This window comes from Marmota marmota, unplaced genomic scaffold (genome assembly GCF_001458135.2).
Source record: "Marmota marmota marmota unplaced genomic scaffold, marMar, whole genome shotgun sequence".
Classification (NCBI taxonomy): Eukaryota; Metazoa; Chordata; class Mammalia; order Rodentia; family Sciuridae; genus Marmota; species Marmota marmota.
Window position 1 is genome coordinate 8,910,687 of NW_026000093.1, and position 26,409 is coordinate 8,937,095.

At 39.4% G+C, this 26,409-nt stretch overlaps 1 protein-coding gene across 1 annotated transcript; it reads right to left on the reverse strand.

The window, feature by feature from the left end:
• Positions 1-7,626: 7,626 nt before the first annotated feature.
• On the reverse strand, positions 7,627-13,328 carry Penk (proenkephalin). Its single transcript, XM_015485808.2, has 4 exons — positions 13,172-13,328; positions 13,030-13,085; positions 12,445-12,585; positions 7,627-8,626 (listed from the first exon to the last, which is right to left on the reverse strand). The coding sequence occupies exons 3-4, from the start codon at positions 12,580-12,582 to the stop codon at positions 7,958-7,960; spliced, it is 807 nt and encodes a 268-aa protein (XP_015341294.1). The 5' UTR covers positions 12,583-12,585; positions 13,030-13,085; positions 13,172-13,328; the 3' UTR covers positions 7,627-7,957.
• Between the last annotated feature and the right edge of the window lie 13,081 nt (positions 13,329-26,409).

The following is a 26,409-nucleotide window of genomic DNA, read 5'->3' on the forward strand; positions in this document are numbered from 1 at the left end:
TCAGCATCTCATTCCCTTTCATTATCAAATTAATAAATTCAGTTTATGGATATACCACGTTTTATTTATTGTTTAGTCAGTTAATAGACAAGTGGGTTGTTTCTATTTGTGACTATTAGGGATAATGTTATTATGAACATGCATTTAAAACTTTCCTTCAGTTCTCTTGAGTATACCTAGGTTAGAATATCTGGGTTATATGGTAACTATGCTTAACTTTTCAAGGAAATTTTAAACCGTTTTCTAATAACATATGAGGGTTCCAACTTCTCCACATCCATGTGAACAATTGCCATTATTCATCTTTCTTATGATGGCTGTGTTAGCCAGCTTTGTCACAGTGATGAAATACCTGACAGAGACACCTTAAAAGGAGGAAACATTTATTTTGGTGCAGGGTTTCAGAGCTTTCGGTACATGGTCAAACATTCCATTGCTTTGGGCCTGAGGTGAGGCAGAAAATCATGGCAGAAGGACATGGTGGAAGAAATCTTTTCAGTTGATACAACCACGAAGCAGAGAGAGAGGGGGATGAGTTGGGACAAGAAATAGGCTTCTAGGGAATGTCCCCAGTTACTTACCTTCTCCAATTAAGTCCTACCTCCCACATCCTCTGCCACCTCCTAGTAGACCATTCAGATTATGAATCTATCAATGGATTAATTCACTGATGGGAATTAGACCCTTGCTATCCAATCATTTCCCCAAAGCCCCACCTCTGAACATTGCTTTTCTGGGGAGCAGTGGGTCTTTGGGTGAATGAGTCAACACATGAGTCTTTGGGGGACACTTCATATTCAAGCTACAATAGCTATACTTGTCATCTCAAACAGGCCTCTATTTTTTTGACAATTTCTTCTCTGTCATTTTTGTAAACTCATTTTCTAAGACTTCAAAAGTTATTGACTGAAGCCATTCAATCTATTCTTGCCACTTCTTTTTCACTTAGAAAAAAAAAGAAATCTTCATTTCATTGTGGGTTGATCCTCATCATTAACTTTTTATTAATGAACAGTCTTTAACTGTGTCTAGTTTAAAATGTATCCTGTTTAATTAGATTTTTCCCCAATGACTACTTGTTTTCAACATTCCTTTCAGATTGTTTTAATATTTGTATTTCATCAAGAACAAAGTTATTTTTGCATTGGTTGGCTCTCTCTAACATTTATTAATAAATACAATTTTCCTTCTGTCCTTTAGAATTTCACAGTGCTATTCATATCAACAGGAAGTATTTGTGTCTCTTTTTCCTCATTCTTACATGTTCAGTAGTTTTGCTATTTGAGTTCAGAGAAAGAATTTACATTGGAGGTTTTGATCCATTTCCTCTAATTTTAATGATATTGCAAATCTAATGAGTAAGCTGGCAAGTGGCTTTGCCTAGATCCTGTTTTCTGCCATTTAGTCCTGGTAAGCAGTCTTGGTTTTTATTTTTTTAGCCTGCTTCAGAAGATGGGGAGGCCTGTTCCCAGCTGAGGGGACAGCAGACCTGGCTTTTGTGTCTTGTTACCTGTCCCAGTTATCATGAAGGGGAGAAGGAGGTCACCTCCCTGGACCCTCGACCCAGAGCCCAGGTGTGTGCCATTTCAGCTCCATTTTAATGTGCCGGTTTTGTCTTTTCTTTCTTGGATGTGCATAGGTTTATCATTTCCGAGCATAATTACATTTTAAACTTAAAACAATCTGCGTATCTTTGCTGTGCATTTGGATGGCAACATAGGCTTGTAATGATGTTGATTGAATCCTTAAGTAAAAGAGACATACTTCTCATTTTCCTTGGGCTGTTTATCTGCACAAATTAACCAATTAATTAATCACACAAATTGGCGAATAGCCATAAAAGAAAACAAATACTATAATGGCAAAACAACAAGAAACCACAAAACAACAACAAAAGTGTTCTATGACAGCTATAATGAAGGATCCTAACTATAATGGTGAGTCCAAGCAGGGAGGATTGTGGATGAGGAAGTCTGCAAGGCATTAATATTGGGGCAAATCAGAGACTGGCTTCTAGTGCAATTAATTTATAGTGTTTGATATGAATGGACATGTTTTATTTTTAGTGGCTTTTAAATTTGGATCAAATTCCAAGAATTCCCCCTTATTAGGACCCAGAACAGCTAGGAGTTAGTCATACATATAAAATTCAATTTTTTTTTCATTTGAAAACTTTCAGGTACAGTAGATACTTAACTGGAAAAAAAAACTATCAAAACATTTCTGCCTGGTCCCCCTTTTGTAGCTCAGTATTCTTCTGTCCAAAGTTTCTTTGAATTCCATTTGTTAAGGCAGTCATTATTAGACTGTGCTACAATTTTGGAAAGCTGATTGGGTCAATAATTTAATGCATGAATTAGTGGTTACCAGCATGTTTTATGAGGTTATTTATGCACTTAGGAATTTTTATGTGATGTAGTGTAAGTCTTTAATGCGTCCTCTTTTGGTGCTTTATTATACAAAGGATGATTAACATTAAAGCTGTTTGCCACCAGGGAACATGGAGACTTATTTCCTGTTAGCATTAAGTTTCCAATGTAAAACACTGTGTTAGTCAGTTTTCTGTTGCTGTGACAATACCTGAGCATAACAACTTAAAAATGATGAAAGATTCATTTTGGCTCATGGTTTCAAGTTTCAGGCCAATGTCAGCCATATCCATTGCTTTGGGCCAGAGATGAGGCAGAACATCATGAAGTAAAGCTGTTAGCTCAAGGCAGCAGAGAGGGGAAGGGGCTGAGGACAAGAAATACCTTTGCAGATAACATCCCCAGTATACATTCCCCAGGGAATGTTCCTCCAAGTAGGTCCCGTTTCCTACTGTTTCTACCACCTCCCAATGGTTTATTCAACTGTAAACCTATCAATTAGATATTGATAGGTCAGAGCCCTCGTGATCCAATAACTTCCTAAAGCCCCACCTTTGGACATTAGTTCACTGGGGACCAAACATTCCACATAGGAGCCTCTGGGGGAACATTCCATGTCTGAGCCATGGCATAGGAACACACTGGGAGACTGACTCTTGGTGTACTTGTTGGTATTCTACTTTGGAACCTGGATGGTGGTTCATGGCTGTGTTCTATAGTTTGAATGTCACATGGCCCCCAAAGTCTCACATGGTAAATGTTTGATCCCAGTGGAGATGGTGGGAGCTTTTAGAAAGTGAGATCTAGTGGGAGGTTCCTAGGTCACAGTGTGTGCTCTCAAAGGGGATTGTAGGACCCTGGTCTCTTCCTTGTCCTCTTTGCTTCTTGACTGGTAAGGTAAGTTATGTTCTCTGCCAATCCTCTCACCATGATGTGCTGCCTATCCACAGGCCCAGAGGATGGAGCGACTCAATCATGGACTAGAACCTACCTCTGAAACTGAGCCCAAACAAATATTTTCTCTTTATAAGTTAAGTGCTTCTGATATTTGGTTATAGTGATAGAAAGCTAACACAGTATGTTTTGTAGCAATTCAGTGAGATGTACACTTAGCAAAGTATGGAACTTTTTGTGACTATGTTATACTTGATAAAAAAAAAGTTAAGAGAAAAAGGGTAAGCACATAACAAATGGGTCTGTTTAAGCTATTGACAAACTCCCTCTACAGATGTGATTTTTGCACTAGCTTCCTATGGAGACACTTATTCCGGCCCAATAACGTAATCATGTTCTGTTTTTGCTTGCTTTTTCATTCTCAAGGCAATGGGTGACTGATTTTTGGTGTATGAATTGATTTTAAAAAACTTATTCATTGCACATTTGTTGTAAAACACTGGAACTTTTATATAACCCTTTTTCAGATAAACCCAGATTTTTTGATGGATGCCAGATGATGGCAGATGTGGAATGTTATTCCTTAAGAAGAATGAGGAGAGAGGAAACTTTTTTTTTTTTTTGCCCAGACAATGGGGTTAAACATGTCAGCATATTGTTTGACTCATCTGCTCTCAGCTTCAAAGTGTTTTCTACCATATTTAGAGTAAAACCCACATCCCTTTCCTCAGCTTCCATGAGGTCTTTTAAGTTCTACAGACCCCTAATGATCCACCATGCTTCCATTTCAGGGCATTACACTCCTGTTCTCTTTGTCCTAGAATGAAGCTCTTCCACAAGGTGTTCACCCAGCTATGCAGCTGGCTTCCTTCATTGGTTGAGTGAATAAATTGATTAATGTGGATTCGCTATATACGTTTCAGGGAAAAAGAGAAAAAAAAGAAAAAATATTCAAAGAGCTTTATACCTCTCCCTATATTATTCCAAGAAGAATAATAATGCTCAAAGCTCAGACTCTTCATGCCTTTGTTATTGTTAGATTAACTTTTTAAAAAAGTCTTATTTATTTCGTTTTTAGGTTTTAGCAAAATTGAGCAGAAGGTACATACTCTTTCTGCACCCACCCCAGGCACGGACTCTCTTACTGTTAACATCCCCCATCAGAGTGGTCTGTTTTACTTTATTATTATTTTTAATTATTATTATTATTATTTTAAATTTTTACTATTATTACTTTTTAATTTAAAAACTGATAAACCTACATTGTCAAATCATAATTACCCAGGGTCCATGGTTTGCATTTAGGTTAACCCTTGGTGTTGTACCTTCTAAAGGCTCGGACAAATGTATAATCACATGTGGGTAACTGTTTCATAACACAGATTTTACATATTTGTAGTAGAAAATTGAAGAAATGAAGATAAGTATCAAGGGGCTGTTAGTTTCTGTTTCATAGGACAACCATCAAGAAAGAGCCTGCTACCTAGTGACCACACTAGGCATGGATGGTATCTCATCCCTAAAAAACCCAGGGTGAAGTGGGTGGGTTCAGGGAGAGCCCAAGATCCAACTGGATGAACAGTGAGACTAAGCAATAGCAGCCTAACACTAAGTCTGACTGGAAGCTGGCCCTGGCTTACATGTTTTGTACACTTTGACACATGTACTTACTGCAGCAACCTAGGGAGGCACAGAGGGGCAAAGTGGGGCAGGAAGAGCCTCAGTTCATACAGCTAGCTGGCATTTCCACTCAGACAGGCTACCCTAAGGTTCACACATTATTAACTCTCAGAAGGACCCAAGCTTGGCATGGGATAGGGAAGTCCAAGAAAATGGAAATGAGGAGAAGAAAGCCCAGCAGTAGGGAAGGGGCAGAATGGAGTAGCAGCGCCCTCTGCAGGTAGTGAGGATCCCCATTCCTCTGGGTCAACATAATTTTCTCAGGAACCTGAAGTCACCAGCAGTTTTGGATTCATTTTACTGTACTCTAGCCCTGGGGGAGTCATGACGTTTTTGCTGAGTACACAGTACTACAGTCAGATCCCTGTTATCTGCATTGAAAATAGCCTCCCCAGGGGACCTTAGGCAACCGCTTATTAGAATTTAAATAGGAAATTCTTGAAAACATCAAAGCCTTTAAAAGTTCTGCAAAATTCTAAGGATGAAATTTCAGATTGAAGGACAGCTCAGAAGATATCTGGAAAAGAAAGGAGGCCTATAGAATACCCTCAAGACACCTTTTGTGGAAAACCACCCATACTTTAAGGACTGTTCTGGGCCAGGGATCCTGGGCCCTGGGATGATTCACCTGGGTTCACAGCCTTGTAATCTAGGTGTGAAAAAAAAGGAGGTCTCTCTCCCAATTGTCGTTTTCTGTTTTTTCTCACTTCCTGGTCCCTATCCTTGGTCCCTTCCTTCTGTGAACAATTTTGGAACAATATAGTAATACTCTAGGTTCCTGGTTCTGTACCAGGTGTGAGGGGATTAGAGAGTGTGACATTCACACCCCTGACATTGTGCAGCTCTGGGCAGAGACCACAAGTGGTGAAATGAGCTGCATCCAGCTGTCCATTTACCATCCTGGTGTTTTAACCTCATTGCCCCAAAACAAAAAGGAAGAGCTTAAACATCTGTGCTTGCTTTGAAAAAAAAATGCATTTCTGTGATTATGACCTTATGTTATTTTCTGAAATGTGTATGCACAGTATTTCTGTAACATAACTATATTACCTTCTCAGGAAGCCACAGGGCATTTCCCTTTGCTCATTGGATAGTATAGACTGGATTCCTGCATGCAAATTTTGGGAATCATTTGCTCCAGGGGAGACAATTTAGTAACTTTTTAAAAATTCTCAAAATGATGACCCCCACACCTCTCAAATATGATCTCAAGATGTGTTTGACTCACATTGTTTTCAGCAGAATGAATTACCAACATTAAAAATCTTGGGATATTATCTTAAAAATCTAGAGTTCAGGTTTCTTTGGAAAAGTCTGGCAATACTGAGCTGGCATGTCCAAGAGAAACAATTGGCTAAGGCTGAATAGAGAATCAGTATCTGCAATGTGACATGCTCCAATCACTCTTTCCCTTGAAATGGATTTTTTTTTATATTTATTTTTTGATTGTAGTTGGACACAATACCTTTATTTCACTTATTTTGTTTTTGTGCGGTGCTGAGGATCAAACCCAAGGTCCTGCACGAGTGAGGCGATCGCTCTGCAGCTGAGCCACAACCTCAGCCCCCTGAAATGGATTTTTAGGGTCAGCCACACTTGCTTCCTGACCTGCTTCACTTCCATTACGCGCATCTCTAGTTCTAAAGGAGGAGAGTTTTCAAACTCCTGAAAGAAAAGTTAAGTTTACCAAGGATCAGGAAGGTAGGTGGCGTAGTGGTCCATGAAGGTGGGGACCTGTGACCTTATGCACTGGTCAGGAGGAAATGAATCTTCTAATGTGGATGTCCCAAAAGCCCTGGCAGGGGTGGACTTAAGAGGATAGACTGCCCAAGACAGTGGAGCTGTCTCATCGGAACAGACCCAGGTTTGGCTAATGGGTATCTTGTGGTCAACACTGTTGGACTGCAGACCATTGACTTATCTTCCACTTTCCTAAATTGCTGAACTCTAATATTTTGAACACAGGGGAAAGGGTAGGTGGGAGTCCTGGAAAAATGACCTGGTGGCTAGGGACTGAGCTGCATTTAGTTTCTATAAGAAAATAAAGAAATGTTACCTATCTTATGTCTGAATGTTGTCCTAAATGATTTTATTCATATGATATAATCACAAGTTCCTTATGTTTTGGGAATCTGCATTACATTAAGTGTCACAATACAGTCCCTGATTACCTGGTTGCCAAATTCATTCTTTCATCCAATTCATTCATTCATATATCCATTCATCAGATATTAGAGAATCTAATACAGTCATAGTGTAAGGGTGTACCATGATAAACAAGACATAGTTCCAAGTTCTTCCAACTCTTGCTAGTGACATGGATAGGGGATAAGGAAATGGGGTGGAAAGGATACTGACTGCCAACAAGAAGACTGGAGGTTAATTCTATCTTTTAAGTGCTGAGCAACCTTGGGTCATGTACTTAGTTCCTCTGGGCTTCACTTTCTTCGTGTGTAAAATAGGGCTAAATAATCTTTACATCTTATTTTATTTTAATGCATTGACTTACCTATGATTTCCCATATAAGGAATTAAATAAGAAATGTTCTTGCAGCTTCAGTTAGAAGATAAGGAGGTCAGTGGCTGTTCTGTCAAAAGCAGGTTGTTGTGCGGTCTCTGAGTCTAGGATTTACTGTGGAAGCCTGAACATGCCTTGGAGAAGAAGAGACTTAGAAGAATATGGTGCAGTTGGGGTAATAGGTTTATTAGATCTATATACAAGGAAGCATTTATTGATATTTTGTCAAAAACAGGGAACAAGGTAACACACAATATTTTGGCGTGAAGACAAGAGAGCAACAATAGACCAAGATTGAGCTTAAAGACTCTCAAAAGAACACAGACCCTGAACTGACAACTTTCAGGCTGTAGAGTTATCCAGACCACATAGTTAATTGTACAATGCAAGCGTCACATGACAAGAAAACACGATCAATGTTATCAATGAGGCAGTTTCTCACTGGAGGGGGGAGAGTGGATTGTGGGGGCCAGGGGTCACTTATGGGAAAGGGGTATTAAAATCGCATAAATCCTCCATATCTTTTTTCCATCTCGGGAACTTCTTTGGAATAACTTTCTCCTTCCTCATCGGAGGGCAGAGACTCAGCAAAGCGCTTCAGGAAGCCCCCATATCTTTTCTGGTAGTCCATCCACCACTCTGGGCGGCCCACTCTTCTCATGAAGCCCCCATAACGCTTCTGCAGCTCTTTGGCCTCGTCTTCCAGTTGGGGGCTTCTCTTGAGGCCCCTCATGAAGCCCCCATATCTCTTGCTCACGTCCTCATCATTGTCACTGCCATCCTGGGGGTGGCTCTCTCTCCCGCGGTTGTCACCTGTTCCCAGCAGCTCTTTCAGCAGGTCTGAGGAATTGGCCAGGGCGTCCCCCTCCTCTGCATCCTTCTTCATGAAGCCCCCGTACCTCTTGGCAAGGACTTCACCTCCATTGGCCTCTTCTTCGGGTTCCACGGGGTAAAGTTCATCCATCTTCTTCATGAAGCCTCCGTACCTCTTCATGAACCCCCCATACTTTTTGGCGAGCAAATGGCTCTCTTCCTGCTTGCTGCCGTCTCTGAGGGTGTTGGTGCCATCTTGAGGAAGCTCGGGTTTGGACATCTGCAGGAGCTCCTTGCAGGTTTCCCAGATTTTGAGAGAGGGCAGTTGTCCTTCACATTCCAGCGTACAAGCCTGGGGAGACAATTGGATGTGAGGATGAAAGGAGGCTTCTCTGATTTCCGTAAGTCAGCAAATTGGGGACCACAATATGTTAACTTTGATGTAGAGATTCCCATGGAATAAGATCATCCCCATTTTCATATCCTAACTTTTTAATCACTCAACAGGAAAATGAAACAAATGAAAACCGGAAAAAGGAAAGTGGGGGAATTGACTAAATCAAATTAGAAATCTGTCTTTGGATATTAAATCCACTGCACATACTGTGCCATTCCAATATTTTAAAAGACCACCCTAACCGATTTTAACTTAGAATGGTTGCCTTCACAATCTAACTCCACTGTATAATTTCTCCCTCATTTTGTTTGAAAAAAAAAATTTTTTTTGACCAAAAGAGAGAAATTTCTTTTTACCTACTTAGGGATGGTCCCTTAAAATTCCTTTGATTTTATCTCACCAATAAAATCATTATTGGTAAGGCTCATTTGCTTTCTTTTGTTAATATTTTGCAACAATGGTAGCCAATATTCCTGGAGACACGTTTGATCTTCAAATAGAAACAACAATTTCAGAGTAAATTTTAACAGAAAGACATCCTGAACACATAATTTAAGTCTTATGAATTATTTGAATTCTGATATGTTGATTTGCTAAAAATACATTGTTCCTCGATCAATTAAAACAGGTTTCATCATCTTGAACTGAATGTTGGCAATGATGAAATCAGCTATGAAGTTATACAGATACAAAGGCACAAATTAACAGTGTTCATTTTCTTAAATTGTGCCATTGGTGTAGAGTCAAAATCTTTTTCCACCTGAAAACATGTTATTCAATAAAATAGGAATGATCAGCATATAATTCTTTTCTTTTATTGTACAATAAATTCAAATCACCATAAGATGAAGGCTATACGTTTTAATGTTCTTCAGATTTTTTTTCTATTCAACAGATTACTTGCATATGATAAAAGGAGACTACTAATATTACAGGAATATTTATAAAATCTATAAGGTATTTCTTAGCATTTCAGGGATTTTTATATTTGCATCAGATCTACATACAGAACCCGGTTACAGTCACTTGATTTAGACAAAAAAGCAAGGCCCTTTTTTGCTATTTAAAAATATACTGATACATAAATTGATATTAAATGATATTAAATACACACATATTATTTTAACAATGAAAATTATTTTCACAAAGAAAACATTTTATTCACGCAACAAAATATTTAGAATATATAGCCAACCAGTCCTCAATGTTATTTAAGCTTTTTGTGTCTAAGAAAATCAAATATATAAATAATATTAAAAAAATCAAAAGATGCTCTAATTAAAACTGTCCTGTTTTATCACTGATAATATCTAATTAAGGAATTTAAACATCATTAAAGAGTTAAGATGTTCAAGTGGCAGTGATATTTCCATTGCAATAACATTTCCATTCTAAAAAGAGAATTTTATGATCTTGTTTCCAAAAATTAATGTTTAATATTTTGTATACTTACACCAAAATGCTTTAAAAAATAGTGACAAACAATCACAGCCATCAATGCATCCTTAGTATTGATCACACACTGCATCCTATGGTCAGTATTGTATTAGATGGTAAATACTATTTGGACATCAGTAATGGCATGTCTGCTCATCTTTGCATCCTCCATGGTACCAAGCTCAAGGGTCTTTCACCTGATGGAAGCTCAATAAATATTTGTCACATTGATTTTACTCTTTATTTTCACCCAGGCAACCTCATTTCTCCTATGTCATTGTATCCAAGTTAAAAGGACAGAACGGCTGTAATCCCAGCAACATACACATTAACAAAATCTTTTGTCACTGAGAAAATAAAGACACTAAGTGTTAAGCGCCAATATAAAATAAATCAGTTGGTTATTATTCAAAATGTTTTCAAGTTTTTTTTTGTTGTTGTTGATGAAGACTTATTTTTTTTTCCATGTTGCTCACACTACATGTGCCATACCATCATCTGGATTAAAAAAAATCAGGAAGCAAAAATATAAAAAGAATATAAAAAGCAGTGAGGAGAAGTTTGAGAAGGGTGGTTAGTCTCTCTAATGAGTAGAGGCTGAGAAAAGTTGGCATTTTTGGTGATTTCCAGGGAAGGGCTAGCTGCCACACAATGGAGTGCTGCTAGTGTCCCTCAGCAATGGAAAAGGAAGATGAGTAATATTTTTTGGAGCTTGGTGAAGTGAGCAAATTAAATACAAAGAATAACTTGAAAGATTGTTAACTGTCAGTTTTATTAATTCACTGAATAACAAAAATTAATTAAATCTGCAACTATTTTGAGGTCAGGCTGTATGACTTAAAAAAATCTTCCAAATTCACATAACCTGAATGTAGATGACAGAGAATCCTAGGCTACCGAATGAACCATGTGTGTATCAAGCAGAGACAAAGCTCAAAACACATGTGATGGGGTAGGGGAATTATGGGGTCTGAAAGATGGATAGTCAATATGGCATGGTTTCAGTTCATTTCTATCCCATGTATAAAATCTGTCACTTGCAAGACCTATTCTTAGGTTTGTAACATTTGCTCAATTTTGAGACATAGTTTTAAAGCTCATGACTATAGGAGAAAGAATAATAACAGATAAAGGGAATGGTTCCCCCTACTTAAGATGGAACATTTGCCTCATAGTTTTAAAATATACATTACTATCTGTCTTTTAGGCCAAGTTAACACATATAAAATGAAACATCAGGAAATTCAAATACTCAAATGAAAAACACATTTAACCTGAAATATATACCTTGGATTTCTGGAGTCCTTTCCTCAGTATTCTTCTCCATTTCAAGCAACACCATAATATTAAATTTCTTCAAAGGCTCAAGCAGAGCAAGCTGATTAGCTTGGATTAATACATTACTCTCTACTGAGTTTTTTAGGCATCACAAATCTCAACAAATTGCAGAGGCAGTGCAAAGGAATTATTAAGGCTGTTAGTTAAGAATGAAGCCTCTCAAGTCTCAAAACCAGAGAATCTGGTCCGGAAAGCATCAGAGATGATTCAAGAACCAGTGGACTACATTCAGAATGATAGTCATTTTATCATGACCTCCCGCTAAGCCCTTTGCAGTGTGGTTTATCTTTGGACTGACACCACTTTTCTGGACACTGGCCATCTCTCCTGTGACCTTCTCATAACCAAATTAAACAGTTATTTTAGTCTGTATTATGAAAGTGTGGTCAAGACAAGTTGAATTCAGTCTCCACTTGTTTGTAATTAGGAATTCTTTCTATCCTGTCAATTGTGATTTCCCCTTCCCTCTTTTTTTTAATGCCTTTCTCATCTCTTTGCTTGCTCCTATCCATAGGTGAGGGAGCTAGAAAAAAGAAATTCAAAAGGCGGAGATGAGATGTCATCAACAAAAATTGCATTTTTTTCGGGGGGAGGAATGATGGTTGAGTGTGAGCGGTCTTTAGCTGGGATGTTAGGAGTTGGGGTGGCTGTGTGTGTGGGGGTCTTCCTTTGGACTACTTTGGAGAGAATTCAGTGCTATCCAAGGTGCTGAAGAGAGACCTTTTCGGGGTTCTGGGATCCCCAGAGTTAAAACAAACTTGGTTTGTGTGGAGATATCTCTGCTCTAACCAGGGCCAGATAGTCGCCGGTCCCCAACGCTGAGAGCCAGAGCGAGACCTCAGTCAGCGTTCCTAGAACAACCAAGGTACCTGGGTCGTCAAGGGTTCGCGCTTCCGCGACTCTGACCCGTGTGACCGAGGGACGTGTCCCGAGGCAGGCCCAAGGCTGTCAGCGAACTGTCCCGGCGACTAGCTTCACTCAACAAGCGCAACACTTACCAGGAAGTTGATGTCGCCAGGGCGCACTAGGCGGTAGCTGCATGTCGCGCAGTCTTGGCTGCAATCCGCCTGCACAGTAGCCAGGATCCCAGGTCCGAGAGCCAGCAGCCAAGTACAAAGTCTCAGGAACCGCGCCATGGACTGCGAGGAGAGAAGCACTCGCGCTCAGAGTCTGTCCTGGCGCAGAAAGGATCCCTGGGAGAGACCCCTCGCTGAGACAACCCCAGGTGGGAGGGGGTCGTCTGAGCAAGAGCCCTTGGGGACTGTCCTTCCTGGGATCCCCCTCCTCGCGCGCTGCACAACAGGGAGACCCAGGAATAGCTCAGATCGTTTTGCTCCCAGGTTGGAGCAGTCACCCCCAGCCAGAGGAACACTGCTATCTTCCTGGGAGTCCCTTGCCCAGGGCAGAGTGATGGAGCAAACGCCTGAGCACAAGTGCTATAGGGCAAGCTCTTGGGGAAGCACGATGTTGACTGGGGTCACAAGGAAGAATCGGGAGAAAGATGAGGGGAAGCATGCAATGAGAACAAGGGGACGTCCCCAAACCTGCAAGAACAAAGGTGAGTTTGGGGCAAATTCACTCACGTTGACGCTGTTCGGATGGAGCAGGTGGTTGGTAAAATCGGGTCCCAGACAGGATTCTGGAAGGAAGAGAAGAAGGCAAGTGTGAGGAAGGCGGCGTCGGGGGAGAAGCCGGCCAGGGTGCGCTGTCTGACGCGGGCCTCACCTTTGCAGTCCTCAGCGTTGCCGCGGGGCCGCGGGCTGGGCTGCGGGACTCTGAGCGCCTGCCTCACTGTCCCGAGGCTAGCGGCGGCTGAAGCCACTTTATAATTAGCCCCAAACCGAAGGAGGCGCGCGCGCCCCAATCGCCAGCGGGCTGCAGCTGACGCAGGCCCTACGCCAGCCCCGCGCCGACGCTTTCGCGGGAGGGGTCAGTCCCCAGCGCCTGCACACGGGGCTCCCAGGGTGGGGGTGGGAGTGGGGGTGCTTGGTGGCTCGTCTCACCGCCGGGTGACAAATCCAAGGCAATTAGGAAGTTTGGGGAGGGAGTGAGGTGGGGTCAACTTCCCCGCATAAAGTCACTGAAATTGCACGGTGGGATGCCTGCTCCCAGAGGGAAACCGAGGTGGGGGCGTTGGTTGGGCAGATGGGGCTGACTGTCTCAGATTCTGGGATATGCTGGACACCCTCTGAGATGGTGAATCTTCCCCTTTCTTCCCACCTCCTCCCCAGGTGCCCGCGTGGCATTAAGCAGGGCCATCCGGAATGTCCTCATTTATTCACCCTCAAGTTCCCCACACTTGACTGAGTTCCTTGTTGCAGCGCTTAGTAGCTTCAGGCACGCATTAGGCGTGCAGTTCATGGTTACAGAAATGAATGATTGAAACTTTCAGGGGATCTTATTGCCCCTCTTCTGTTAGTGAGACTCCTGTCCAAAGAAGCAAGCAAAACCTCAGGTTCTACACGGATTGCGCTCAGTTCTGGCACCGCCCGAGGAAGGGACGCGTCTTCATTCAGCTCCCTAGACGGGGTCCCAAGTCGGGGACTCGCTGACTCCAGCGCTGCGTCTAGGGTGTCCTGTGGTGTTTGATGAGTTAGAGAAGGTGCCCAGGTGTTTGTGATGTCAGCGCCCCAGGACAGTGGTGTTCAGAAAGAAGGAGGGTCCCTGTGCTCAGGACTCCAGTGTTCAGCACGTGTACATGTTTTCCGCAGGAATTGGGAAGAAAGCAGACAGTGGTGTCTGGGGCTTGTGATTGATCTGCTTCCCTACTTCCTGGGTCTGCAAAAGATCGCCAATAAGCAAACTCCTCACTAAATAGTCGAAGGCCTCAGTTTTCCCATTTGGAAAATAGGGACAGAGGTATTGCACCATTCACAGAGTCAAGGTGTTCAGAAGAGAATCAAACGGAATAATGGACAACGTCATTTATCCTTATGCCAGGTACATAGCGAACTCTCAACAAGTATTTTGAGCTACCTGTCATCCATATATCTTTTGATGTATCTGTCCATCACTGATTTATATCTATCTTGTGTTCATCCATCCACCTATGTGTTTATCGATCTCGCTGGCCCTAGAGGATATCATAAACAGTTCTAGAGCCCATACATAGAGAAAAAGTCCAAGGGCGTTCTCGGCCAAGTATGTCCTCCGCAAAGAACTAACAGTGGGGAGGACCTGCATCCGCGCGACTCCTGCGGGGCTCCCGTCGCGCTGCATCTCCCATTTTGGTCGCTAGAGGGCGGCGCTCTCCTGCGTAGGCTGGACACACGGGGGACTCCGGTATTCTCCATTCCCTGCGGGTCTCAAAGTGCCGTCTGCAGACACGCCACCTGGAGTGGCCCCAGAGCGGCACCCGCGCACCACCTGCTCCTGGGTGGGGGCAGCCTAGTGGCTGCGCTCGAAAGCACAGCTTCGGTGTGGGGCGGGAGAACCCCCAACACCGTTCTAAGAAGTCTGCTTTGCCCTCTTACTAGAAAAATACATTTCCACTTGGCCCTTTCAGGCTCTCCGGGTCAGGGGTCCTAACGGTATCCTTTCCTGTTCCATACCCTCTCCCCAGTGAAATAGAGAGCCTCTGTCTTAAAAGAGATTTCCCCCTGTTGCGCAGGTTCTGAAAAGGAAGTCAACTACATAGCAGAACAGTGCAAAAGGAGTGCACGGAAAACATCCTGCTTAAATTAAAGACAACTTGCTAGCTCAGAGCACTTGTTTCCCGGGGTCACCCCAGAACCTTAAGCACGTAATCAGGCAGAAGGCTGAGGTATGTGTGTGGAATTACAGTTCACACTGCTGGACAGGCTAAGACTTCTGAGGATCTTGGAAAAGTAGAAGTGAAAGTCTGAGAGGGTCCTTAAGGAGTCTTTCAAATCCGCAGTCTGTATATGGGAAAAACTGAGGCATAGAAAGTCCAAGTGACCAACCCAGGCAGTGGCAAACCAAGTTCCTCAGCCTCTTTAGGGAGGTTTCTTATCTGGCACTTGCCTTGGGTTTAGTTTATTTCTGGACCCATTAAAGTCTGCTCTGGGTTAGTTCCTTGGTGAGGCTGCAGAACTTTAAATGTCCAGGTGTGTGTGAGGTATGCCCTCTAGAAGGAGAGCAAGGGTGCATGTCCCCAGGACCTGCCCAGATGCTTGGGACACAGTCATTGCACACCTAAAATCTGGGACATTCTCTTCCCATCAGCCCTGGAAGCTAAAAGTCATACATATCTGTACTCATTTCCCTATATTAGAATGGTGGCAAACAATTGCAAGAAATCCATCTTTTCCCCATGATCTTTTAAATATTTATTGAGGACAAAGATTTTGCTGTTATGTTCTGGGAAAAAGCTGTTGCAGAAATCAGACTTGGAAAAAAAGGGAAGGGATCATTTTTTTTAAAGCATTTAATCCAGAGATTTCTGATTCTCAGATCAAGTTCAAGACCTTTGTCTTCTTCTCATCCCCAAACAGATTCAACCCACAGACCAGGAAATGTGACATTTAAAGCCCTGATAATTAGTGATATTTTACTGCATTCTTAGGTGTTTTGGAAGGAGGGATTTTACAAAGTCTTCCAGGTGTCCATTTCCATCATGTTCAGGATGGAAGATATCTAAACTGAATGATTCAGGTACCCATTCCCCCTTGCCCTCCCTTCTGCCACCCAAACACATATATTTTATTGCACAGAACTATTTCTTTCTGTTCTTCTCTTTCCAAAGTAGCAGTAGTGGAAACAAGGCAGTTCTGCGCACTGGTGATTGTGTAATGCTTCAGCATAAAAGCACCATGTTCTAACATTTCAGATGTTTGGAGTCATGCCAGAGGCAGAGGAAACTTGCCTGTTTTCATTTAAAATCCAAAGTGCATGCTTTGCAAAATGGTATTCTGTGAGCTGGGCATGTTACCGTGAGGAATAACTGTTAAGGGATTCTTTTGAGACAGGCTCAGAACACTGGAGAGCAGAGCAGCTGTAAGTGGAGTCAGTTTGAACAAGATGTTTTTTATGGTAAGATAAATTCCCATTTTAAGAAAACCCTGTGCTGGTACATTCTCATTCTCAAAATCAAGGAGACAGAATAAAACCCTTGAAACAAAAGGTAAAAGACTAAGAAGTTGCATAAAACTGAGTTTAAATAATAGAAAATGTGTCAACATATGTGTGTGTATGTGTGTGTGTGTGCGTGTGTGTGTGTGTGTGTGAGAGAGAGAGAGAGAGAGAGAGAGAGAAGAAAATTAAACCAAGAACAACAAGCATACTGTTTTTATACAATAAACTTGAAGAGAAGAGAAACAAACTTCTTAAATATTTGGCCTTCATCATTCAGACAGGAAAAAGATCAATTTTAGTACTAAGCATATGCAATCAGATAATGAATAAAACAAGTCATATTATGACTCATTAGATTCAAAGAAGGCCTAGCTGAAAATCCATTCAATACTGTGTTTCTTGAGGAGTTTGACTATTAGTAATAACCTTTGGAATTGTTTTAAGAATTTAATAGAGAAAAAGGTGAAGATTGTGTTAAAAATTGTATTGCCTCATTGGATGTAAACCTTTTTTTTTTTTAACAATTTGATTTTGACTTGGTTTTGATTGATTGTTCCCCAACTCGAATTCCAGATGTTACCGATGAGACCTGAATAGAAGGCCCTCAAAAATATTAATTAAACAAATGAATGAATGAAGACATCCACCAAAGAAACAATTTCCACAACTGAAACCATGCTAGAAAAGAAGTTCTAAAAAGGTTTGGAGCTTTAATAAATTGCTGGGGAACATGGTGCTAAATGAAATTTAGAAAGTTAAGGATTGAAATTTTATTTTATATGTGGGAGCTAGAGAGCAAAAAAGGGGGAAAAAGGAAAAATCTTGTGAAAATAGAATGGAGGATAATAAAATAGAGGAAGAGAATCAAGAAAGAAGGAGAAGGGGAGAGCAAGGGAAGGTAATGGAGAAGGGAATCAACCAAATTTTGTTATGTGCATGTTTGAACGTCTCACAATGAATCTCACTTTTACGTATAATTATGATGCAACAATTAAAAAATAAATAGAAAGGAGACCAGTAGAGAAGAGGAAAAAAGATTAGGGAAGGGACGATGAGAGGAAAAGGGAAAATACTAAGAATGAAATTGAAAAAAAATGTTATTTTGTAGGCATGTATTAATATATCACAATGAATCCCATTATTATGTATAATTATAATGTGCTAATAAAACATAAAAAATAAATCTCTGGAATAAATATTAATGGTTTTTGTCATCAGGTTCTTAAGGGGAATTCCCTTGCATATGATCCACAACAGAGAGGTTTGCACATAGTAGTTCCTGAATAAAGTCACTTTATAAAAAAGTATCCCTGTTTATATAGTTAGAGCTCTCCTAGCTCCTATATACCTGGAATGGACTGAAGAAGTTAAACATTTTCATAAAATTATATAGGGAGGGAGCTCAAATACCTGTGGAGTTAATTTGTAAAAAGTTTTAACAAACTGAAAACTTAGCAACTCTTTTGAGATTCATCAGAAATCTGGGGTCACAGGGCAAACCAATGAACTTCCCCTGCCCACCCTAAAAACTTGGAGAGAATAATAGATGAATGCAAAGAATCCAGCTTGCTGTAGCAGAAACCCAGGAGCACAAGCCTCAAATGGAACTAGTGCCAAAGTAGGAAAACCTGAATTATAACTAACAACTTTCTGAAGTCTCAGCGTGGACAAGGCTGAGCAAAAATTCCAGAGAGATCCAGTCCTTTGGTTGGTTCCCACACTTTTGTGAGCTTTATGTCCAGGAGCATCAGGTTACCACTGTGAATATGTATCATAAAAACACCTCAAAAGGAAGCAGAAGGAACTATATTAATACTTGTATAGCTTCTTTACAAAAATAAAACATCAATTATATTCCTCTGTTTAAAATATTTCAGTATTCCATATTAGCTTTTCTTTTCTTTCCTTTTTTTTGGGGGGGATGTGTGGGGACTGGGGATTGAACCCAGGGGACCTTACCACTAAGCTACTCCTTAGCTCTTTTTATGTTTGTTTGTTTGTTTGTTTGTTTTGAGGCAGAGTCTCACTGAGTTGCTGAAGACCTTGCTAAATTGCTGAGGCTGGGTTTATACTTGTGATCCTCCTGCCTCAGCCTCCTGAGTTTCTGGGACTACAGGTGTGTGCCATCAAGTCTGGCCAGACATAGTATTCTTGATTGGCAATTTTTATCTCTTAGCATTTTAAATGTAGGCTCTCACTTCTTTCTGACTTTCAATATTTCTTCTGAGAAAACTGCTAATAGTCTTGTGTGGGGATTCCCTTGCATGAGATGAGTTTCTTTTTTTCTTGCTACTCTCAAAATTCTTTGTCTTCGGATAATTTGATTACAAGACGCCTTGTGTGGACTTATTTATTAATGACCTTGTATTTTCATTGTACTGTAGTAAGCTTGAATCTCTGAGGCAAAATAGTCTTTGTTCAGTTTCTTGTTTGTCATGTCCGTGGCCTCTTATTTTTGCAGCTATGATTTGGTTGCCTTAAAAGAGGGTTCAAATAGTGAAAGAAAGTAAGTAATCTAATAATGACTTAAGGAAAGACTATCTACATGAATTCAGTATTCCATATCAAAAATAACAGTCAAAGAATAACTTATAGGCTGGGTGCAGTGGCACATGCCTGTAATCCCAGCAGCTTTGGAGGCTGAGGCAAGAGGATTGCAAGTTCAAAGCCAGCCTCACCAATGGCGGAGACACTGGGCAACTCATTCTCATTGAGACCCTTCCTCTAAATGAAGTACAAAATAGGGCTGAGTTCAATTCCTGGTACCCACCCCCACCCCTGGCAAAAAAAAAAAGAACAATTTATAATAACTTCAGGTAGAAAGCTTGCTTCATAAAGCTGTATTTAGATATTCCTAGAGGATGGGACTTCTACATAACACACACCCATCTTATCAATTTTTATTTCATTTGGAATATTTTTTGTAGCATTTAACTTTAATGTGTCTGCACTAAGTACAGAAAATTAGGAAAAAATAAGATGTACCAGAGTTCTTTGGGCTGGAGCACTTGGAGAAGCCACAAAAGAGTGGGATTCAAAAAAGTATTCAGAAGAGGGGAGTCTTAGGGTGCAGCGGAGTGACCAGAAGGAGCCTATAAATAAAGGGAGAAGCTGGGTACAAGGGAGTAAGAATAGGGAACTGGTATGATGTGGGAAGCCTTTGGCTGTTGGGGTGTGGGGCAGTGGGAGTGAAACCAGAAGGAAGAAGACTGCTCAGAAGATGGCTCAGCCACTCTCAGGTGGGGACTGCAGAGGGTATGCTCCCTCAGGCCTGAAGACATGCAGATATCCGGGAAATGTGGCACCTGGAGACAAGGGGTCTGAGGGACACACCTCCTTGGAATTTCTGGTCACTGATGGGACAGACAGACTAGCAGACCACTTACTCTTGTCTCGTGTGTTGTTAGTTTTTGCCACTCTATTACTTCTTAGCCCTTACAAAACTTTGTAAGCATAAAATCTGGCTGATTTTACTACCTTTCTTTTTTACAGAAGCATTTTCCAAATCTATATCGATTCTTCTCTCTGCCCAGCATCTATCCTCCTTCCCCACGGTTAAGATGTCTGAGGATGGTCTAACTTTCAACCCTCCTTCTTCTCTGGTGAATTCCTTACTTCACTGGAAATTCGATTTGGTTCTTACCACTAGAGTGAAATCATATTGAAGTCAGCGATAACTTTAATTATAAAAACTCCAAAGCCCATGTGCTGTGTGCCGGTGCCCACTCCCTCTTTCTGAATATTCTCCCCGATGGATGCTGTTTTCTATGACCAGTTGACAGATCCTGCGTATTCTCTCCTGGACTTCTTTGTTCCTCTGACTGTCACTTAAATGGAGATATTCCATATGGTTTCATTTTGTGGCTCATCCCATCTCAAGTTACAACTCAGCATGGGAAATTATATCCATTCTAGAACTTTACCTCTCACCTATGTTACTTATTCTCAAATTTCTCTCCAGCTTGAGAATCCTTCTTTGTTTACATAAACATTTCTCAATGTGTATGGGTCCCAGGCACCTCAAACTTGTCATGTGTTAAACTACTTTAATGATCTATTCTTCAAATCATCCCTGCTCCTGTATTCACTCCCAGTGAATGGGAAACATCTGGACATTGTTACTTTTAAACTTTAATTTTTAATTTTAGCCATTCTAGTGGGCATGTGATACCACATGATTTTAATTGCATTTCCCCTGATGACTAATGAATGACAATGAACTTTTAAAAATGTGTCTTTTGGTCATTTATATCTTTTGTGATCTATCTGTTCAAATATTTTACCCATTTTTATTGGGTTCTTTATCGTTTTATGAGTGAGTTGTAAGAGTTCTTTATATATGCTGACTGTAAGTTCTGTGTTATAAATACTTATTGTGAAAATCTTCTCCCAGTGTCAGGATTGCTTTTTTATATTATTAATCATATCTTGTGAAGAACAGAATATTTTTATTTTGATGAAGTTCACAGTTTATCAATTTTCTTTTATAGCTTACAATATTTGTATCATCTAAGAAATCTCTGCCTACCCCAAAGCTGTGAAGACACTGACCTACTTTCTTCTATTAGCTTTACAGTTTCAGAAATTATGTTTACATCTTTGATACATGTCTAGTTAATAGTTGTATCTGATATAACATTAGGGTTCATTCCCCCAAGTTCATTTTTCCCCAAAATAAATACCTAGTGTTCCCAGCATTATTTACTGAAAAGACAATTTTGCCCCATTTAAAATCATCCCAGAACATGCTGAAAAAAATCAATTGACCTCATACATTTGGATATATTTTTGAATTTTGTGTGATTTTTTTTTGTTCCACTGATCAATATTTCTACCTTTGTGAAAACATTCCATATTCTTTTAATTATTGCAGCTTTATACTAAATCTTGAAACTAGGCAGTATAAATTATCCTTTTTTTGGTAATCATTTTTATCTGATATAGCTTTTTTACATGTTCATATAAATACTAGAATCAACTTATCACTTCATACAAAAAGCCAGCTCAGACTTCAATTAGATTGCATTAAATCTATAGATCAATTTCAGGATAATTGCCATTTTCATAATTATGTCTTCAGGTCCATGAGCATGGTACATCTCTTCATTTATTCAGGCCTTCTTTTATTTCTTTAAGCAACATTTGTAGTTTTAAGTATATATTTATTGTACATATTTTATAAAATTTATTCCTAAGCATTTTATAAGTTGTTTTAAAAAAACAATATTCGATTTGCTATTGGTTCTGTCTTATCATTAAATGGACAGGCAAATTCTTATAGATGCCCATTTTATTTTGCCTTAGATTAAAATTAGTAGTGCATTTCTCCTCTTCTAACTTGGAATGATTTCCAATAATCTCTTTTCATTTCCCAAGTGTAGGCACAGGTACTGATATGTAGTGGGTGCTCAATAAATTTTTTTTGAATGAAGATAGGTATAACTTTCAGGATCAAATTGACTTTGGTTTAGGTTTCAAAAGACCATTAAAAATCACTGAGAATTTAAAACTCTGGGGATTCTCATAGTTTGAGCTATATCTGAACAGCAGAGTGAAGTGATTTGACAATTATTTAACTGATTTGAAAAATGTAGAACACTTTTCTACACTTGATTCACATTCAAATTATCCATTGTTCATCTTAACAAGATAAGTGTCAAATCACATCCTCACTTGTGTTATCTCAGGAGTGTTACCTAAGAGAAGTGAAAAAAGAGAGGCCCCCTAGTAATTCCCAAAGCAAGAGTATTGTGCTCATATAGTGTAGGGAGCTGGTGCAGCTCAGGGCTATAATAGCATTCAGAGAACATTAGGGTGGGAAGGTCCTCAAGTAGAAAGGATCCAGACGTTAAAGTGATAGTTGGATGAGATGACTCAAGTGGGTACCTATCCAGTCTTGAGTTTCTGTGATAGTTGGACAAAATTACTGATTTATCTTCAAAAGAAATAATTTATGTAGAAGGAAACTAATTTTTTAAAATTATTTTTATTCTAATTTGTTATATATGACAGCATTACAATTTATTACACTTTTAGAGCACAATTTTTCATATCTCTGGTTGTATATAAAGTATATTCACACTATTTGTGTCTTCATACATGCACTTAGGGTAATGATGTCTATCTCATTCCACCATCTTTCCTACCCTCATCCCCCTCCCTTCCCCTCCCACCCTTTTGCACTATCTAGAGTTTGTCTAATCCTCCCATGCTCCCCTTCCCAACCCCAATATGAATCATCCTCCTTATATCAGAAAAAACATTAGGCGTTTGGTTTTTTGAGATTGGCTAACGTCACTTAGCATTGTATTCTCCAACTCCATCCACTTATCTGCAAATGCCATGATTTTTTTCTCTTTTATTGCTGAGTAATATTGCATGTGTATATATCCCACATTTTCTTTATCCATTTATCCACTGAAGGGCATCTCGGTTGGCTCCACAGTTTAGCTATTGTGAATTGTGCTGCTATAAACAATGTTTAGTATCTGTAGTATAGTTTAGTTCCTATAGTATGCTGTTTTTAAGTCCTTTGGGTATAGACGGAGGAGAGGGATAGCTGGGTCAAATGGTGGCTCCATTCCCAGCTTTCCATGGAATCTCCATAATACTTTCCATATTGGCTGCACCAATTTGCAGTCCCACCAACAATGTATGAGTGTACCTTTCTCCCCACATCCTTGCCAACACTAATTGTTGTTTGTCTTCTTAATAGCTGCCATTCTGACTGGAGTGAGGTGAAACCTTAGAGTAGTTTTTATTTGCATTTCTCTAATTTCTAGAGATGTTGAACATTTTTTCATATATTTGTTGACTGATTGTATATCATCTTCTGAGAGGTGTCAGTTCAGGTCCTTGGTCCATTTATTGATTGGGCTATTTGTTTTTTGGTGTTTAGCTTTTTGAGTTCTTTATATATCCTAGAGATTAGTGCTCTATCTGATGTTCGAGTGGTAAAAATTTGCTCCCAAGCTGAAGGCTCTCTAATCACCACACTGATTGTTTCTTTTGTTGAGAAGAAGCTTTTTAGTTAGAATCCATCCCATTAATTTATTCTTGATTTTAATTCTTGTGCTATAGGAGTCTTATTAAGGAAGGTGGGGCCTAATTCGACCTGATGGAGATTTGGGCCTACTTTTTCTTCTAATAGGCACAGTGTCTAGTTCTTTTAGTTTCTAGTTATTTGATCCACTTTGAGTTGAGTTTTGTGCATGGTGAGAGAGACGGATTTAATTTCATTTTGTTGCATATGTAATTCCAGTTTTCCTAACACCATTTGTTGAAGAGGATGTCTTTTCCGCAATGTATATTTTTGGCACCTTTGTCTAATACAAGATAACTGTAATTATGTGGGTTGGTCTCTGTGTCCTCTATCCTATACTATTGGTCTACCAGTCTATTTTGGTGTCAATATTATGCTGTTTTTGTTACCATTGCTCTGTAGTATAGGTTAAGGTGTGGTATTGTGATGCCACCTGCTTCACTCTTCTAAGGATTACTTTAGCTATTTTAGTTCTTTTATTTTTCCAGATGAATTTCATGACTGCTTTTTCTATTTTTTTGAGGAATGTTATTGGGATTTTGATTGGAATTGCACTAAATCTGTATAGTGCTTTTGGCAGTATGGTCATTTTGACAAAATTAATTCTGTAGTTTTTATTGTAGAGGTCTTTCACCTCTCTTGTTAGATTGATTCCCAAGTATTTTATTTTTTTGAGGCTATTCTAAATGGGGTCGGTTTCCTCGTTTCCCTTTGTTGCTGATATACAGAAATGCCTTTGATTTATGGGTGTTGATTTTTGTATGCTGCTACTTTGCTGAAGTTTTCTGGTGGAATTATTTGGGTCTTCTAGGTATAGAATCATACCATCAGCAAATAGTGGTAATTTAAGTTCTTCTTTTCCTATCCATATCCCTTTAACTTTCTTTTGTCTGTCTAATTGCTCTGACTAGTTTTTCAAGAACTATGTTAAATGGAAGTGGTGAAAGAAGGCATCCCTGTCTTATTCCAGATTTTAGAGGGAATGCTTTCAATTTTTCTCCATTTAGTATGAAGTTGGCCTGGGGCTTAGCATAGATAGCTTTTACAATGTTGAGATAAGTACCCGTTATCCCAAGTTTTTCTAGTGTTTTGAACATGAAGGGGTTCTGTATTTTGTCAAATGCCTTTTCTGCATCTATTGAGATGATCATATGATTCTTTAAGTCTATTGATGTGATGAATTAGAACTATTGACTTCCATATGTTGAACCAACATTGCATCCCTGGGAGGAATCCCACTTGATTGTTGTGCATTCTTTTTGATATGTTTTTGTATTCAATTCACCAGAATTTTATTGAGAATTTTTGCATCTATGTCCATTGGAGATATTGGTCTGAAGTTTTCTTTCTTTGATGTGTCTTTGCCTGGTTTTGGAATAAGGGTGATATTGGCCTCATAGAATGAGTTTTGAAGAACTCCCTCTTTTTCTATTTAATAAAATAATTTGTAGAGTATAGGTGTTAGTGCTTCTTTATAGGTCTTGTAGAACTCAGCTGTGTATCCATCTGGTCCTGGGCTTTTCTTGGTTGGTAGGCTTCTGATGGTGTCTTCTATTTCCTTGCTTGAAATTGATCTGTTTAAATTGTGTATATCATCCTAATTCAATTTGGGCAACCCATATGCCTCTAGAAATTTGTCAAAGCCTTCAATATTTTATATTTTATTAGAGTACGAGTTTTCAAAATAATTTCTGATTATTTTTTGTCTTTCTGTAATGTCTCGTGATATTTCCTTTTTCATCATATATGTTAGTGATTTGAGTTTTCTCTCTCTCTCTTTTGTTAGCATGGCTAAGGGTTTGTCAATTTTATTTATTTTTTTCAAATAATCACATTTTTGTTTTGTCAATTTTTCTTTTGTTTCAATTTCATTGACTTCAGCTCTGATTTTAATTATTTCCTGTCTTCTACTGCTTTTGGTGTTGATTTGTTATTCTTTTTCTAGGGCTTTGAGATTTTAGTGTTAGGACATTTATTTGTTGACTTTTTCTTCTTTTAAGGAATGAACTCCATGCAATATACTTTCCTCTTAGTACTGCCTTCATAGTGTTCCAGAGATTTTGATATGTTTTATCAATGTTCGCATTTACCTCTAAGAATTTTTTAATCTCCTCCTTGATGTATTTTGCAACCCATTGTTCATTCAGTAGCATATTATTTAGTCTCCAGGTGTTGGAGTAGTTTTTATTTTTTATTTTATCATTGATTCCTAATTTCATTCCATTGTGATCTGATAGAATGCAGGGTAGTATCTCTACTTTGCTTTTGGTATTTATTTAGATTTGATTTGTAGCCTAATATAGGGTCTATTTTAGAGAAGGATCCATGTGCTGCTCAGAAGAAAGTGTATTCACTTGTTAAAGGATGAAATGTTCTCTATATGTCAGTTAAGTCTAAGTAATTGATTGTATTATTGAGTTCTATAGTTTCTTTGTTCAGATTTTGTTTGGAAGATCTATCCAATGGTGAAAGAAGTGTTATAAAGTAATCCAGAATTATTGTGTTGTGGTCAATTTGACTCTTCATCTTGAGAAGAGTTTTTTTTTTTTAATGAACATAGATATTCCATTGTTTGGGGCATATATATTTATAATTGTTATGTATTGTTGGTGTATGGTTCTCTTGAGCAGTATATAATGTCCTTTTTTGTCCCTTTTGATTAACTTTAGTTTAAAGTCAACTTTATATGGAAAATAAAGGGTGGAAATCCCTGCTTGCTTCTGCAGTCCATGTAAGTGGTATGATTTTCCCAACCTTTCACCTTCAGTCCATATATGTCTTTTCCTATGAGATGAATCTCTTGGAGACAGCATTTTGTTGTATCCTTGTTTTTTGATCCCATCAGCTAGCCTATGTCTTTTTTAGAGAGAGAGAGAGAGAGAGAGAG